Here is an 18,175-nt window from a genome sequence, read left to right on the forward strand (position 1 = left end):
AAGGTAGGGAGGAGGGACTTGGGGGAGGGGTGTTGGAAATGCGATAGGTGGAAAGAGGTCAAGGTGAGGGTGATAGGTCAGAGTGGGGTGGGGGCGGAGAGGTCCTGAAGAAGGGCCTGTGCCCGAAACGTCGAATCTCCTGTTCCCTGGATGCTGCCTGACCTGCTGTGCTGTTCCAGCAATAAAGTTTCAACTTGTCTTAAAATCAACATATGTCATGACAGAACCAGGGTCCATTAGGGGGTGAAAGATAGAATCAGGCTCTAAATCAATTTGATGTTGACTGCTAGAGGCTACAGAGTCCCTAAGTGGCAAATGCGATGCTGTTTTTTGATCATGTTCTGAGGCTCACAACAACAGGCCCAGACAGAAATGTTGGCCAGGGAGCACTGTGTTCCTGGAGTGGCCAGCAAGTGGAAGCTGTGTTATTCTTACTGACAGAACATAGGTGCTCTGCATTGTGGTCACCCAGTCTGCATTGAATCCCTCATTTCCCCCCACCTGCCCCACTGTAGAGGAGACCTCCCTGTTCACAGTGAATAGAGTAGATTGACTGACTGCCAAATTACTGCTTTAGATATGTCAGGAGTCTTGGGTATTGAGGAGAGGAGGTAAGTGGGCATGTTTTAAATTTTGTGATTGTGATTGTAGGAATGAAGGAAGAATGCACCACAGTGTTCTGGAGGGAATGGTCCCTGCAGAAAGTTGATAAGGGAGGGGACAGCAATATGTCTGTTCATGGCATCCTGCTGGAAGTAATGGAAATTGTGGCTTATGATCCTTTGGATGTAGTGAGTAGAAATTGAGGATTGAGTACCCTATCCCTATTGCGGGAGATTAGAGAAAGGGTGAGTTTAGAAGTGTGGAAGATTGGCTGGACATGCTCTGTCAACCATAGTAGCAAGGACTCCTCAGTTGAGGAGAAAGGTGGACATTCCTGAGGACTGCATGGATGGTGACATTATCGGAACAGATGTGACAGTAATGAAGAAAGAGGGAGAATGGGATGGAGTCCTTACAGGAAGCGGAGTGCGAGATGTCTAGTGTGGGTAACTGTGCGGGAGTCAGTGGATTTGTAATAGGCTGGCCACAAATGTCCATCGCCAGAAATGGTAACAGATGTCAAGGGAGGACTCAGAAATGGACAGGGTGAAAATGAGAGTCGACTGGAAATTGGAAGGGAAATTGATAAACTTTTCCAAGTCCGAAAGAGAGAGTGAAATAGCGTCAATGACGTCATTGATGTACTCTAGATAGAGCTGAGTGCTGGCGCCAATATGTCTGGAACAAGGAATGATGAAAAGTCACTGGATCTGAATCATTAATTCTGCTTTCTTCCCCTTCCCCCTCAGGTGCTGTTAGCCCTGCTGAGTTGGCCAGCAATTTCTATTTTGGTTTCATATCTCCAGGATCCACAGTGTATCTCTAAAGGGAATCTCTAATCTGTATCTCTATATCCATCTATTTCTATATGACGTAAAATAAAACAGAGATACAACCTAAATATTCTATATAGAGATGGATGGATATAGAGATTCCCTATAGAGATACACTGAGAATGTAAACCAGTTTCCCCGAAACCAGTCTGTGACGTCACCTCATTGTGAACGCATGCGGCTGGTTATGATAATATATGCATCATGGTACAGGCTGCAGACCAATCAAATGGACCGCCGGCAGCCACCGCTGGTTCTCATTGGGGTAGCCAGTCCTCACAAGGTCCCGGAAGATAAGAGGATGCTCCAATGAAACAGGAGCATGACGAACAGCTCCGGACTGTCCGCCAATCAGAGCGCAGGATCTATCGGGCCATGGGCGTTCGCCATTTTAGCGGCTGGAGGTCGACAGCGAGAGGAGAGTCAGAGCGGGTGCTGAGGGTTGCTGTTTTTGGACCGCTTGTAAAATCGGTTGGGGTTCCCTCCCTCTTCGTCACTCTGTTATAATCCGGGTGAGTTTTGAAAAGCAGTTGATGTATTTTTGCTGTTGTAAAGGTATGTCACTGTAGCCAGGCCCTGTGTTAGGTGCGGCTGGAGGTTGGTGTTTCAGCCGGTGACTGTGATGTAACGGCAGCCTCTTTGTTTTCCCCGGAGCCTGGAGGGCGATTTCATCATCGGCTGGAGTTAGAGAGAGGGAGAAATCTCCGTACTGTACTGTACACAGTACACCGAAAGCCTGGGTTTCACCCTGTCCTGGAGGAGGCCCACCGCCCATAGCAACAGCCTGGATGGGTCCTTCTCCCTCCCCTCACAACATCCGCTGTACCAACACGCGACGCGGTTTCCTTCTGTCGGAGGATCATCGCTCTCCTTAACTGTCATCCGAGACTAGAATCCATCTCGTAGAATACCTACGGTACGGAAGCAGGCCCACCCTTCGATCCTGTGACGAGCATCCCACCTCCCCCACCCATTCAATCATGGCTGATGGGCATTTCAACTCCACTTACCCGCATTCTCCCCGTAGCCCTTAATTCCTTGTGACATCAAGAATTGATCAATTTCTGCCTTGAAGACATTTAGAGTCCCAGCCTCCACTGACTCTGTGGCAATGAATTCTACAGGCCCACCACTCTCTGGCTGAAGAAATGTCTCCGCATTTCTGTTCTGAATTTACCCCCTCTAATTCTAAGACTGTGTCCACGGGTCCTAGTCTCCTCGCCTAACGGAAACAATTTCCTAGCGTCCACCCTCTCCAAGCCATGTATTATCTTGTAAGTTTCTATTAGAAATCCCCTTAATCTTCTAAACTCCAATGAATACAATCCCAGGATCCTCAGCCATTCCTTACCCTATCCCCATAACCCTGTGTTTACCCTGGCTTGGCTGCACACCTTTGGACTGTGTGGGAAGAAACCCACGCAGACACAGAAGGAACGTGGAAACTCGACACAGAGTCGCCCTGGGTTGGCATCGAACCTGGGACCAGTGCCGCACTTTTACAGAATCTCTACAGTGCGGAAGCAGGCCATTTGGCCATCAAGTCCACATTGACCCTCAAGAGCATTCCACCCAGACCTGCAGCCCTGCACTTTCCATGGCCAATCTGCCAAGCCCGTATATATCTGGTTGCTATGGGCAATTTAGCAATTTAACCTGCACATCTTTGAACTGTTTCTGCACTCAGCACAAACCCATGTAGACAAGGAGAGAATGTGCAAATTCCACACAGGTTGTCATCCGAGGCTGGGATTGAACCTGGGTCCCTAGTGCTGTGAGGCTAGCCACTGTGCCACTCTAGTTAATTTGTGTGTTAATTTTGGATGCAAATTTAGAATGAGAGTATTCTCCCTGGCCCCACCCCATATCCTTTTTGATGCATTTAAAGTCTGCTTTGAAAGCCCTAATTATCGTTGACAATTGTATCTTTTTGGACTGCCATTATCATTTTGGAATATGCATTAGTCCCTATTGCACAAAACCCAAGTCAGTGTTATTTGCAGCACTGATGTTGATCAGGTCATCAATATGCCATTAAAAAGGTATATATTTTATATTTTAACACTGAATCTGGTACCAAAGCTGGATATTGTGTTTGAATATTTCAATGTTTTGTTTTCTGAAATTTGAAAAAATTTTTAGTTGCCTCTGTTCAGTAAAACTGTTAACAGTTGAATGATGCCAATACTTTTGGATTTTCAATGTTTTGATTAAATACCATTTTTTAACTTTTGTGGATAAAGGATCTGTCTTATTTTACTAGATTGTTTTGGTTTTCTAACATGCACACCCTCTGTGCTTCACACAAAATGTAGGTTATTGTGATCCCCTTAGCCCTTTTTCAAGTCATGTATGTTTTTACTTTCAAGCATCATAACTGAGATCACCATATATGATTAGTTTGATCTATTACATCTTTATGGATCAATATAATCTCCATTGAAAATATTAGTCCCACAAGTAATTGAATAATTTGTATTACTTCATATCTCCCCAGACTTCATATTGCTACTGACCTGAGATTGCCAAAAGTTTCTGTGGAAATAAAGCTGTTTTTCCCTCCCCTGCCTCTTACACGAGAGCTATATATTCAGTATAATTGTTATATATTGGCACTATTGATTGTGCAGGGTGTCTAATTGAATGGAAAAAAGACTTGTTCTGCTTCTGTTTTACTAATCTTGCTTTCTTTAGCTGTCATTTGCCATGTGTGTCTGAATGGCCCAACAATACAGTTCCATAGAACTTGGATTCTACTCCTTCTTTCTCTACAAATATTTATTGGTGAGATATCTAGGGGGCCTTAAGCATTCCTGGAAAAGAGCTTTTTAAAAACTCCTCTTGCACTAGCCGGCAGGATAATAAGTGACCATTCTCCTGCCAGCAAAATCTGGCAATACTGCCAGTGAGGAAAGTGAAAGATGGTATTTTAAAAAAGCATAGTCTATTCTGTTTACAATTCACTTGTACGCTGGGATCATTTTAAGGCAAATGTTTGATATTTGACTTAAATTTAGACCTCTGGTAGTCTTTCAAATTAAGCCCCTTGTTTCTAATGAGAGTGAAAAGTTTCAATTTATGTGAAGTCTGTCAAAACTTATTTGTGCCTTTGCTCCCACTTATTATACGATAAAATAATGGTGGCTCTTCAAAAGAATAAATCAGATTTTGCATTACTATGGTGTAACTGTAACTGGTTCTGCTGCTTGGGTGATAAGATGTGCTGCCAAATATGTATATCGTTCATTGTAACATGGTTAAACCTTGTGCTAAAATAAATTTTATAAACTTGTTACATTTGTAGTGAATACATTGCTCCTTTTGACAAATGTTAATTTACTTTGGATTTTTATCCGTAGAAAGACACTTTGGCCTATGGAATTTGCTGTATTTCTCCACTGTTTTTTTCAGCCATCTAATTTCTGTTTAAAAGAATAGTTGGATTCTAGCAGTCATAGCGTAGAATTTCACTTTATGATTACATATTCCATTTAAAGAAAACCCAACTTTAATCCTTTAACCATCTGAAGGTTATGTCTTTGCTACTGTCTGAGCAATGCAAGCGGTTTGTCACTTAAAACATCTCTGAAAAATATTATAAGCTGTGCTGCACCCTTTCCATATTTTTAATATTTTGCATACTATGATTCAAAAGTGAAGAAAATAGCAAGTTTTGAGAAGATTTGTAGCAGATGTTGAGGTTCTGGATGTAGGTTTGCTTGCTAAGCTGGAAGGTTCACTTTCAGGCGTTTTGTCACCATACTAGGTAACGTCTTCAGTGAGCCTCCAGACGGCGAGCTCAGCGAGCAAACCTACATCGAGTGAAGAAAATGGCTCTGGAACAATGAAAGAGAAACTAGGGATTGAAAACTATTCATCCTGTGCTTTTGTTTATGTTCTTCAACAGTAAGATTGTTTAACAACAAAGGAGTTGCATTTCCTTTGCATGTTCAATATAGATTTTGTGATTGTTAAAATCTTGATTGAACTTGCCTAAACATTTTTAGAATGGAAACCAGCATGCCCATTCTAAGCGATAAGACCTAAACAATCTAGGTCTTTCAGTATATAATTTCAGTTACATCACACTGTAAGCTTTTGCTATAAGTTGTGTCCTGTGATCTTATACTCCGCAACCACCTGCTGAAGGAGCAGCGCTCTGAAAACTAGTACTTTAGAAATAAACCTGTTGGTCTAAACCTGGTGTTGAATATATTACTGGCTTAATTTGTTAACTTGAGCAGCCAACTTGTACTTACCCATTTTGACATCTCATTTCTCAACATAATTGATCTCTAGTAAATAGTGTGGGGAAATCAAATTCTATCCCTTTTGGTTTTTTTTTTAAATGAACAGACATCAGCTAACTGCAAATTTAATCCTTTTGTGTTTAACTTTCACATATTTAATTTATTACACCTTTTTGCCTCAATGAGTGGCAGGGCCATTGGAGAATTGTCACAGCTTACTTTATTTCGTATCCAGAATTCAAAACCATTTGTTTGTAAAATAAATTTAGTATTTATACTGTTGTTTTAATGCCAAATAATCAAACATAGGTGAGCAGAATTTCAGCTTTTAATCTTCTCTGCAAGCGATGCATGTGAGCATGTTTCCTTATGCTGCAATTTCCACTCGGGCTGATTGGTCTCATTTAATTTTAATATAAACTGTATATGCAACTGCTAGGGTTAGATCTGTTTCCGGAGCTGAAGTGTGACAGGAAACCTTGCGCAGCATTTGGTGCCATTTCTTCATGGCCTGCAACACATTATCGATGAGGATGAGCATTTTGCCAAGACCTTTCCCATGCCTCCACTTGGCTTTTAAATAGCCACCAAACCTTAAACAGATCATGGTTTGTAGCAAACTGCCCATCCTTCAGGACAACAATACTGTACAACCCTGTCACAGCAGCTGTGCAAGATGTGTCAGAGTATCGACGCAAGTAACACCATCACACGTGGGGACACCTCCCACCATGTACACAGTATTCGTGTGACTCTGCCAACGTGGTCTATTTCATATGCTGCAGGCAAGGATGCCAGAGGCACGGTACACTGGCAAGGCAGAGCAGACACTACGACAACAGATGAATGGGCGCCGCACAAAAATCACCAGGCAGGAGTGTTCCCTCCCAGTTAGGGAACACTTCAGTTCGGGACATTTGGCCTCGGTTCTTCGGGTGACCATCCTCCAAGGCAGTCTTCAGGACAAGCAATAATGCAGAGTGGCTGAGCAGAAGCTGACAGCAAAGTTTAGTACTCATGGGAATGACCTCAACCAGGACCTTGAGATGATGGCACACTACAGGTGACCCCACTAAATGAGAGAACCATGGAGTGTTTACTGTATCACATCTCCATGGCACTGGACCCCTTTGGCTATAAATTCTGAATGCATGATCTTAACCTCCCCGACCACTGATGGAGTGGTGCTCCAAAAGCTAGTGCTTCTAAGTAAATCTGTTGGACTGTAACCTGGCATTGTGTGATTGTGTTTTTTTTTAAACTTTGTCCCCTCCGATCACATTTGCTATTGTAAATTATAATTTTGTACAACATTCATGGTTTTTGAGTAGGCTTGATATTGGACCATTTAAATTAAGAACATAATTTCCTCAAACTAAAGATCAAGCCTAGCGTGATGTTTTTAATGAACACTGCCTGTGTTTGAACATGAGCAAAAGTCCTGAACTTTGGTTGTGCTATTGGTTCTTGGAAAAATGCTAATGCTTGAGGGTTTTATCCACCATTTACTTGAAAATGTAACTTGTGGTCTGGTGAGTCTTGCATTGTCACTCTGACCTGCTTTGCCAGGAAAGAGCTAGTTCTGAACACATTGCTTTCAGAATATGAAATATCTAGTTCAGAACTGAATGTTTTCCTTTTTGACATAAGCCACAGCTGTAATACACATTCCATTATTAAGTCAGTATTTTTCCAGATTATCTTCACATCGAACTTTGCTTTTAAAGCTTATCTAACACAGTGGATTCTTGAATAATCTGATTTTTGTTTGATCTCTGCATTAAAAAAAGGTTTTCATTGTACAAGTAGTTTTAATTCCAGCTGAAAAATTGTCTATGTCTTGCACATTATTAATAAAAAGAAATGAACTCCTAAGATTCTGTTAGTGAGGATGGCATAGTGCTGGAAAAGTGTAGCAGGTCAGGTAGCATTCGAGGAGCAGGAGAATCAACGTTTCAGGCATGAGCCCTTCATCGGTGTTTATGCCCGGAACATCGATTCGCCTGCTCCCCTGATGCTACCTGACATGCTGCGCTTTTCCATTACCATACATCCGAATCCTGAGTTTTGCTGTTCAATAGTTCAACAAATTTTAAACATTTTTCTCAGAAACAGACCGTTCATCTCAATTAAACTATCCTAGTTTATGCTCCAACACACAGGTCCTCTCACATTTTACTACTTTGGTTCCTTTCTCCTTCATGCACTTAGCCTCCTGTTAACCAATGCTTCCCAGTTTTATTTTTCACTCTGACCTGATACAGAATCGCAGGGCTAACTGGGGGGGAGGGAGTGGGAGGCAAAGCATTATTTTCCAAAGCATCTCCTGCCACGGGAAATTGATAAACTGAAATTATTAAGATCCATCTGGAATAATAAGTCATCTATTCCATTAATAGTCACATGTGCTGCAGCTGATATCGCTGTTTCGTTCACAGCCCATTGCTACCTTGCGGTGACCTTGGTTCACCATGTCGATTTGATGTTTTTCTCATTAAATTGCCCTTTTTGGGTGCTTGGTTTGCTGCCCAACTCCAATGCTTAACATATTGCTCTGCTGCCCTGCTTGACTCCATTTAAAAAATACAGAAATGAGCTGAGTAGAGTAGACACTACCACTTCTGCAGTTGTTAAAAAGCTTGAATTGTTGACTTGGGTGATACTGATTTTCCCCCCCCCCCCCTCCCTCAAGCAGACCAATCAGTAGTAATGTTGCATAATTATGGGCGGCACGGTGGCACAGTGGTTAGCACTGCTGCCTCACAGCGCCAGAGACCCGGGTTCATTTCCCGCCTCAGGTGACTGACTGTGTGGAGTTTGCACGTTCTCCCCGTGTCTGCGTGGGTTTCCTCCGGGTGCTCCGGTTTCCTCCCACCATCCAAAAGATGTGCAGGGTCAGGTGAATTGGCCATACTAAATTGCCCGTAGTGTTAGGTAAGGGGTAAATGTAGGGGTTTGGGTGGGTTTCGCTTCGGCGGGTTGGTGTGGACTTGTTGGGCCGAAAGGCCTGTTTCCATACTGTAATCTAATCTAATCTAATAATTGGTGAGGGCATATATGGCGGCAGCAAATTCTGGACATCGAACATAGAAAATTACAACACAGAACAGGCCCTTAGGCCCACGATGTTGTGCCGAGATTTAATCCTAATGTCGAATATAGTAACTTAACCTATGCACCCCTCAACTTACTGCTATCCATATGCATGTCCAGCAGTAGCTTCAATGTCCGCAATGGCTCTGCTTCCACCAACACAGCTGGCAATGTAGTCCATACATTCACAACTCTGTGCATAAAGAACCTACCTCTGATGTCTCCTTTATACCTTCCTCCTAATATCTTCAAACTATGACTTCTTGTACCAGTCAATCTTGCCCTGGGGAAAAGTCTCTGGCTATTGATACTATCTATTCCTCTCATTATTTTGTACACCTTGATCAGGTCTCCTCTCTTCCTCCTTTTCTCCAGAGAGAAAAGTCTGAGCTTATTCAACTTCTCTTCATAAGGCAAGCCCTCCAGTCCAGGCAGCATCCTGGTAAACCTTCTTTGCACCCTCTCCAAAGCCTCTGTATCTTTCCAGAACTGGACACAATATTCCAAGTGTGGTCTCACCAGGGACTTGTAGAGCTGCAGCAAAACCTCGCAGCTCTTAAACTCAATCCCCCTGTTAATGAAAGCCAAAACACCATATGCTTTCTTAACAACCCTATCCACTTGGGTGGCAACTTTGAGGGATCTATGTACTTTCGCACCCAGATCCCTCTGTTCCTTCACACTGCCAAGAATCTTGTCTTTAATCCTATGTTCAGCATTCTGCATCGACCTTCCAAAATTCATCACTTCGCATTTATCCAGGTTGAACTCCATATGCCATTTCTCAACCCACCTCTGCATCCTGTCTATGTCGTGCTGCAGCCTGCAGTAGCCCTCTATACTATCGATGACACCTCCAATCTTTAGTGTCATCTGCAAATTTACGAACCCACCCCGCAACATCCTCATCCATTTATAAAAACTACGAAGAGCAGAGGCCCAAGAACAGAGCCCTATGGGACCCTACTCAACACTGACCTCCAGGCAGAATACTTTCCATCTACAACCACTCTCTGCCTTCTGTCAGCCAGCCAATTCTGAATCCAGATAGCCAAACCTCTCTCTATCCCATACTTCCTGACTCTATGAATGAGCCTACCATGAGGAACCCTATCAAATGCCTTGCTGAAGTCAATATACACCATCCGCTGCTCGACCGTCATCGACCTGTCTTGACACCTCCTCAATGACCTGCCCCTCCCAAAGCCGTGCTGACTGCCTTTAATCACACTATGCTTTGCCAAATAGTCATAAATCCTATCCCTCAGAATTCTTTCCAAAACTTTGACCACAGACGTAAGACTGACTGGTCTGAAATTGCCAGGGATTTTCTATTACCCTTGAAAAAAGGAACAACATTCGCCTCCTTCCAATCCTCCGGTACGACTCCTGTGGAGAGTGAGGAGGCAAATATTTTGGCCAGCAGCTTAGCAACCTCCTTTCTCCCTTTTCCAGAGCAGACTAGGATAAATCTGGTCTGACCCTGGAGACTTATCAATCTTGATGTTTTCCAACGTTTCTAGCACATCAACGTCATCAATCTTGATCTGGTCAAGACTGTATCCCAACTCTACATTTTCACTTACAACAAGGTCCCTTTCCTTGGTGAAAACCAAAGCAAAAAACTCATTTAGGGCTTCCCCTATCTGTTCAGACTCCACGCATGTTCCCTAAGATATCCCTGATTGGCCCTACCTTCTCCCTGATCAATCTCTTATTCCTGATGTATGAGTAAAATGAAGACTTTCTTAACAAACTGCCTTAATAGAATGGAGTGATGATATGTGTGGCAAGAGAGCTACTATGTATATGTAGCCAGGGACATCAGCTGATAGTGAGAAGTCATGTCGTTGTGGCCATATTGGGTGACGCGCACTTGTAGTGTTGATGAGATACAGATTGGAACTTTTCTGATTTCAGATAGAGTTGTCTAAGTCCGAAGGCTTGCTTATAAAGTCTTTTTTTTATTATTAACGAGGTTATTTGGTGTGCAATCGGTTAACCGAAGTCGACACCCACTCGATGCGTGTCACTTTTGGGAGGGTAGGGGGTAGAGGTAGTGTGTCCTAGCACTGGCAGGCCTCAATTCTGTTTCAGGGCCTGTTTTACTCTGAGTCTGCTCTTCCAGTAAGATGTAAAAAAAATTCACCATCAAACTGTCACTTATTCTGAAATTCGAAAAATTCTGTATTCTGAAAACCAGCTGTTCCTGAGCATTTCGAATAAACTATTGTGTACCTCTATCAGTAAGGTGGCAAGCTGGGCCCCAGCTGATGTAGGACAAGGGCTGGGGACTGACCCCTATTGTACATTCAAAGAAGTTATGTCTTGGTTTTTATCATCTCTTTCCATTGATTCTGTACCTGGTGGTATTCTCAATTAATGTGGCCTTTCTGAAATAAGAATCAGGTCTGTCAAATTGGCACACTATTTAAATGGGAGAATTTAAAAGGGAGCCGAGCTAGCAACTTCAGCTAACACTTGGTCAGTGTGTCATGATATCTCATGATTTCTTATTCGGGAAGTACTAAGTGGAATGTTTAGATTAGATTTAGATTAGATTACATTACATTACAGTGTGGAAACAGGCCCTTCGGCCCAACAAGTCCACACCGACCCCCCGAAGCGTAGCCCACCCATACCCCTACATTTACCCCTTACCTAACACTACGGGCAATTTAGCATGGCCAATTCACCTGACCTGCACATCTTTGGACTATGGGAGGAAACCGGAGCAGCCGGAGGAAACACGCAGACACGGGGAGAACGTGCAAACTCCACAGTCAGTCGCCTGAGACGGGAATTGAACCTGGGTCTCTGGCGCTGTGATGCAGCAGTGCTAACCACCGTGCCGCCCACTAATAATTGAGTTAAGGAATTTCTCTTGAATTCTTTACTAGCTTTGTTAGTAGTTACCTTGCATTTAAGGTTCCTCCTTTGGTGCCTTTAACATCTCTATATGTTGGGCTTGTTTTTCAGAAACCACAAAGTACAGTGTGTCAGTCTTTCCCATCAGTCATGTTTTCATTCGGGACTTGTCCTGCATGAAATAGTGAACTGTGTTTACGTCTTACTGGATCAGTTAATGGACAATTAAGTGTGCAGTTGATTTGTAAGGGTAAATGACATTCAATGTAAAAGTGGCAGCTTGAAGTCTTACTTTACAGCCGCCTTGACTTAATAGAGTCATGGAGATGTACAGCATGGAAACAAACCCTTTGGTCCAACCTGTCCATGCCAACCAGATATCCCAACCCAAGCTAGTCTCGCCTGCCAGCGCCCGGCCCATATCCCTCCAAACCCTTCCTATTCATATACCCATCCAAACGACTTTTAAATGTTGCAGTTGTACTAGCCTCCACCACATCCTCTGGCACTTACCATCCTCTGCCTGAAAAAGTTGCCCCTTAGGTCTTTTTTATATCTTTCCCCTCTCACCCTAAACCTATGCCCTCTAGCTCTGGACTCTGTCACTCCAGGGAAAAGGCTTTGTCTATTTATCCTATCCATGCCCCATAATTTTGTAACCCTTTGAGGTCACCCGTCAGCCTCTGATGCTCCAGAGAAAATAGCCTATTCAACCTCTCCCTCTAGTTCGATGCTCCAACCCTAGCAACATCCTTGAAAGGATTCAGAAAAGATTTACAAGTTTCACGACATCTTTCTGATAGGAAGGAGACCAGGATTGCACGCAGTATTCCAACAGTGGCCTAACCAATGTCCTATACAGCCACAACATGACCTCCCAACTCCTGTACTCAGTACCCTGACCAATAAAGGAAAGTATACGAAACATCGCCTTAACTATCCTATCTACCTGCGACTCCACTTTCAAGGAGCTTTGAACCTGCACTCCAAAGTTTGTACCCATTACCTGTCTTCACCTATCCCCACTTCACCTTCCTGCCCCTGCCACCCCTTTATCTGCAACTCCCTTTACATCCATCCCCAGTCCTGAAGAGGAGTTACACCTGACACATCGATGTCTCCACCTCCTGATGCTTCCTGGCTTGCTGAGTTCATCCAGACTCCTGCTTATGTATCAAAGTAAGGAGAAGCTAATTAAAATGAGTTGAAGACTAATCTTTTCAAAATCCCTTAGATTTTGATTTTATATCCAATTGATAAACTGCCCCTGAATCCCATGTATTAGAACTTTACTAACCAGTCTATCATGTGGAGCCTTGTTAAAGTTTATGTAGGCAATGTCACCTGCTCTGCCCTCATCTAATTTATTGGTCAGATCCTCAAAAACTCTGAAGTTTGTGACACACACAATTTCCTATGCGCAAAGCCATGCTGACTGTCCCCAGTCAGTCTTTGCCTCTCCAAATGCATGTAAATCCTGCTTCGTAATCTCATCAATAACTTAAGCACCACTGACATCAGACTTACTGGTCTATAGAGCAGCAGCCTGGGAACTAATTTATTTATTTAGCAGCCTTTCTCAAAGGTGCAATGTTAGCCACTCCCCAGTCTTCTGGCACCTCATCCGTAACTATAGAGGATACAAATATCTCTGCCTGGGGCTCTGCAAATTCTTCCTTAACTTCTCGCAATGTCTTCAGATACAAAGATTTATATGGGTTGGAAGATTTGAGCTAATAGAGAGGCTGAATAGGCTGTCTGTTTTCCCTGGAGCGTCAGAGGCTGAAGAGTGACCTTCGAGGTTTATAAAATCGTGAGGGGCATGGATAAAGTGAATAAACAAGGTCTTTTCCCTGGGGTGGGGGAGTCCAGAACTAGAGGGCATAGGTTTAGGCTGAGAGGGGAAAGATATGGGAGACCCAAGGGGCAATTTGTCACACAGGCGATGGTGTGTGTATGGAATGAGCGGTTAGAGGAAGTGGTGGAGGCTGGTACAATTGCAGCATTTATAAGGTATATAGATGGGTATATGAATAGGAAGGGTTTGGAGGGGTATGGGCTAAGTGCTGACAGGTGGGACTAGATTGGGTTGGGATATCTGCTCAGTATAGACGAGTTGGACCAAAGGGTCTGTTTCCGTGCTGTATATCTCTGACTGGATGACTTGGGTACTTGTGGAGAAAATAAGTATTTCATGTTTAGTTTTTAAATTATAGAATACTGTAAGATGATGTTAAGATGGGGTGAGGGGATAATTTCTTCATGTCATGAATCAGTGGCCCTCTTGCAATAAAGAATTCCAATGAGGCTGGGTTTTTAAGTATATTGGAGGTTGTGAAATATGTTTTTTTTTTCAATCGATAAGATAATCTAAAGGTATGGAGAAAAAGGCAGCAAAGTGGTGTTGAAGCGTATCTGATAGGCCATAAGCTCGTTGAGGGGCTGAATGGCCTATTTCTCTCATGAATGATAGAATATCAGTTGAGCAAACTGGACTACATTTAGTCTATTATAAAAGATAATAGTACCCTTGGAAAGCATCAATAGGATTAGACAAAGTATCAACAAGTTTATGAAAAGGAAAGTGTGCAAAATTAATCCACTGGAGTTTTTTTTTTTGGTTGGGATGTAGTAAGCAGAAAGGAGAACCAGATGTGTATTTGAATTTCAAAAAGACTTTTTTGGTATAGTCCCACATAGGTTAGTGGGTAGAAATATAGTCAGTTTTGCCAAAACATGGTAGTTCCATTCTTGTGCAATCCTGTGTTATAAGAAAATCGTGTAATGATAGACCATTTATACTAATGGGACCAAATCACAGTATAACCAATAAATGCTTTAAGAGTTCGCACTTTAGAAACAGTATCCCCGATTCATCAATAGCGTCATAGTAAAATTGTGTTAACAAAACACATGCGAGAGCAGAATGACTTGTAAAACACGTCGGCTTGGGGTTAATAAAGCAGCATGCAGTTACTATAGAGGAAGGGCAGCCTAGGTTCATTAGGCTGAGACCAGGGATGGCAGAACTGTGTTGTATGAGTCGAGCTTGTGAATACAGATCGAATCAAAGTACTGTTTAGAAGATTAAGAGGGAATCTGACTAATACGTATAAAATACTGAAAGGGCAGGCAGGCTGAATGCAGGGAGGGTGTCCTCCCTAGTTTGGGAGTCCAGGACTGGGATCATGGCCTGAAGATAAAGGGACTGTGTTAAGGAAAGACTTCTTTACTGGTACAGGCTGATCCACCACATATGTTCAAGAAAAACATGACATTTGTAGATATTAAAGGCACCAAGCGATATGGAGAGAAAGTGAGACTACAACTTTGAGAATAATCATGGTTGACCCCAGTGAGCGGGCCAGGCTCGATGGGCTGAATAGCTTACTTCTGTTCCTAGTTTCTGTTTTGGTGTTTCATAATTCCTTTCTGGTTCCTTTCAGATATCATGGATACCAGTAAATATACTTTTTAAAAAAATGTGTTTTACCAGTTTTCTTCTTCTTCCCAAACAGGTAAAATTAAAAATGCTGTCCAGGCTGTTCCGCATGCATGGGCTTTTTGTTGCCTCCCACCCTTGGGAAGTGATTGTTGGAACAGTTACAATCACGATCTGCATGATGTCCATGAATATGTTTACTGGCAATAATCAGATTTGTGGATGGAATTTTGAATGTCCAAAGATTGAGGAGGTAAGAATCCTGCCATAACTATTTATCCTCTTACTGGGCTCCTTGAAATGTAGTTAACGTTTATAGCTAGATTGACTTCACATTTAACGTTTCAGTTTCACAAAGGGCATCTGCTAATATAATTCAAAACCAGTAGAATTGAGCAAAAAGCTTTGAACACAAATTGAAAAAAGTCTTCAAGATTATGTAAATGGACTCTTTTACACTTCTGTAAAACTTACAGGGTTTAAAGATAATATGTATTTTATATATTTATACTTCAAATTACTGTGAATGTTAAGTTAAAATACTTGATGCTGCTGCTTTCTAAACGAACCATACTCTGGAAAAATGTGAATGTAAATAATTTCAAATGCTTTTGCTGGGCCTATAACATCCTTTTGCAATCTGTATGATCTATATTTTACTTGTATTTTTATGTTAGGGAAGCTGGTTTCAATTATTCCTCGTAAAAAAAAAATTCTTTTTTCTGTGTCCAGTTACAAATAACATTGATCAAGTGTAAGTATCTTTTCACCTAGATTTAGTTTCTTCCTTGCACCTAAATAGGATGAGACAATATTTGTTGAGTATCCATTTCTTCCTTTGTGGAGATCCAAGTATCCATCTAAATGTAGATACAAAGAAAAGAATTGGAACTAGAAATAGGCTAATCAGCCCTTCATAGCCTACTTTGCCATTCCATTAAGATCACAGGTGACCTGTTTGCTCTGAAATCCATGGTCTGATCTTTCCCTGATAACCTTTTATTCCCTTGCCAAACAATCTATCTATGTCTGCTTCAAATTTTCAATGGCCCTGGCTCCAATATCTTTATAAACTTCTGAAGTCTCTCAACCCTCAATGATTCCCCTCCTCTCTGACCTAAGAGGGTGACTCCTAATGACTAAAAACTAGGGTGATCTCTAGTTCTGGACTACTCCAAACATCCTTGCTGCATTCACCTTATCACGACCATATCAGGATCTTTATAAAATTCAATCAAATCACTACTTGTTCCTTTAAACACAAGAGAAAACAATCACAGCTGCTTATTCCTCTTTCATATGATCATTTTGTTAGTTCAATGTATCAATCTCGTAAAGTTCCTCTGAGCTGTGCCTCCAGCGTCTTTCCAGCTGTCCTTCAATAAGGAGACTAAAATGGCGCAAAATGTTCAAGATATGGTCTCGCCAATGCCCTGTACAACAAAGGTATAATGTCCTTCAGTGTACAGTTGCCCTCAAGATAGCATTCCTTTCACATTCATCACTTGCTGTATCTGACCACCTTTTGAGACTCTTGCATTTAGAACATAGATGCCTCGGTACCTTGGAGTTAAACAGTAGTTCACCATTGAAATAATCCTTTTTTTTTTTCAAGACGCAAACAAGACAAGGCTGTAGGGTGCAGAACAGAATATAAGAAGTGGAGAACAGACAATGCAGTCACTTTCTGAAGTTATGGAATTCAGTGTTTAGACCTCAGCTGGAAAGTGGCGAAGCAGAAACTGCAGTGTTGTTCTTCAAGCTTGTGTTATGCTTCTTGGAACATTGCAGCAAGGCCCGGGTAAAAATATTGGCATTAGAACAAGGGGTTTATTGAACTGTCTCACAACCAGATGTGAGAATCATTTCTTCCAGTAGAGTGGAGATGATCATCAAAGTGGTCAGTCTATGTGTTTACTTGTCAATTAAAGCAGTCTGCTTTGTAAGCAGCGAATGCAGTAGACTAGATTGGGGGGGAAATATAAAATTTTCCTTCACTTGGAAGGTGTTTGGAGCCTTAATCAGTGAGGAGGTGAGTGGCCAAGTGTTATATCGACTGCAATTTTGTGGGAAGATGTCATGGGGGAGTGAGGAAGTGTTAGGAATGATTAAAGGAGTGGACCAGGGTGTATTGGAGAGAATGGTCTCTGTGGAATGCTGACAGTGCAGGGAGGGGAAATCGTGTTTGGCAACACCTGCTGTAGGTGGTGGAATTGACAGAGGAGCTGGTGCAAGGGAGAAGGGTTCACATTTTTTTTTAATCATTTGGGATCTCTTCTGGGGTAGAAGTGACCTGTGTAAGAAGGATGGATTGCACCTGATTTGGGAGGGGACTAATGTACTGGCAGGGAGATTTATTAGAGCTGCTTGGGAGGATTTAAACTAGTAAGTTGTGGGGGGGTTGGGATATATCTTTGAGATATTTGTATCATCAATAGTCACAGGTGAGGTGCTGGAAGACTGGAGATTGACTAACCTGGTGTCACTATTTAAGAAAGGTGGTAAGGAAAAGCCAGGGGACTATAGACTGGTTAGCCTGACATTGGTGGTGGGCAAGTTTTTGGAGGGAATCCTGAAGGACATGTATGTGGAAAGGCAAGGGCTGTTTAGGGATAGTCAACATGGCTTTGTGTGGGAAATAATGTCTCACCTGACTTGATTGAATTTTTTTGAAGAAGAAGAAACAAAGCGGATTGAGGGCAGAGCGGTGGATGTGATCTGTATGGACTTTAGGCTTCAACAAGATTTCTCATGGTAGACTGGTCAACAAGTGTGGATCTCATGGAATACAGGGAGAACTTGCCATTTGGATACAGAACTGGCTCAAAGGTAGAAAGCAGAGGGTGGTAGTGGAGGATTGCCTTTCAGACTGGAGGCCTGTGACTAGTGGTGTGTCACAAGGGTCAGTGTTGGGTCCATTGCTTTTTGCCATTTACATAAATGATTTGGATGTGAACGTAGGAGGTATAGTTTAATAAGTTTTCAGATGACACCAAAATTGGAGGTGTAGTGGACAGCAAAGAAGGTTACCTGAGAGTACAACGACATCTTGATCAGCTGAGCCACTGGGCCGGGAAGTGGCAGAT

General features: G+C 42.4%; 1 protein-coding gene across 1 annotated transcript in view; it reads left to right on the forward strand.

Annotated features, from left to right (window-relative positions):
• The first annotated feature begins 1,812 nt into the window (after positions 1-1,812).
• hmgcra (3-hydroxy-3-methylglutaryl-CoA reductase a) overlaps positions 1,813-18,175 on the forward strand; it is a 49,429-nt gene continuing 33,066 nt past the window's right edge. Inside the window, exons 1-2 of the mRNA XM_043707408.2 lie at positions 1,813-1,948; positions 15,166-15,342. Coding sequence (XP_043563343.2) covers positions 15,178-15,342 — 165 coding nt within the window. The 5' untranslated portion in view covers positions 1,813-1,948; positions 15,166-15,177. The remainder of the gene's footprint in view (positions 1,949-15,165; positions 15,343-18,175) is intronic.

This window comes from Chiloscyllium plagiosum, unplaced genomic scaffold (assembly GCF_037043375.1).
Source record: "Chiloscyllium plagiosum isolate Xiang-an unplaced genomic scaffold, Cpla_swu_hap1 HiC_scaffold_2, whole genome shotgun sequence".
Taxonomy (NCBI): Eukaryota; Metazoa; Chordata; class Chondrichthyes; order Orectolobiformes; family Hemiscylliidae; genus Chiloscyllium; species Chiloscyllium plagiosum.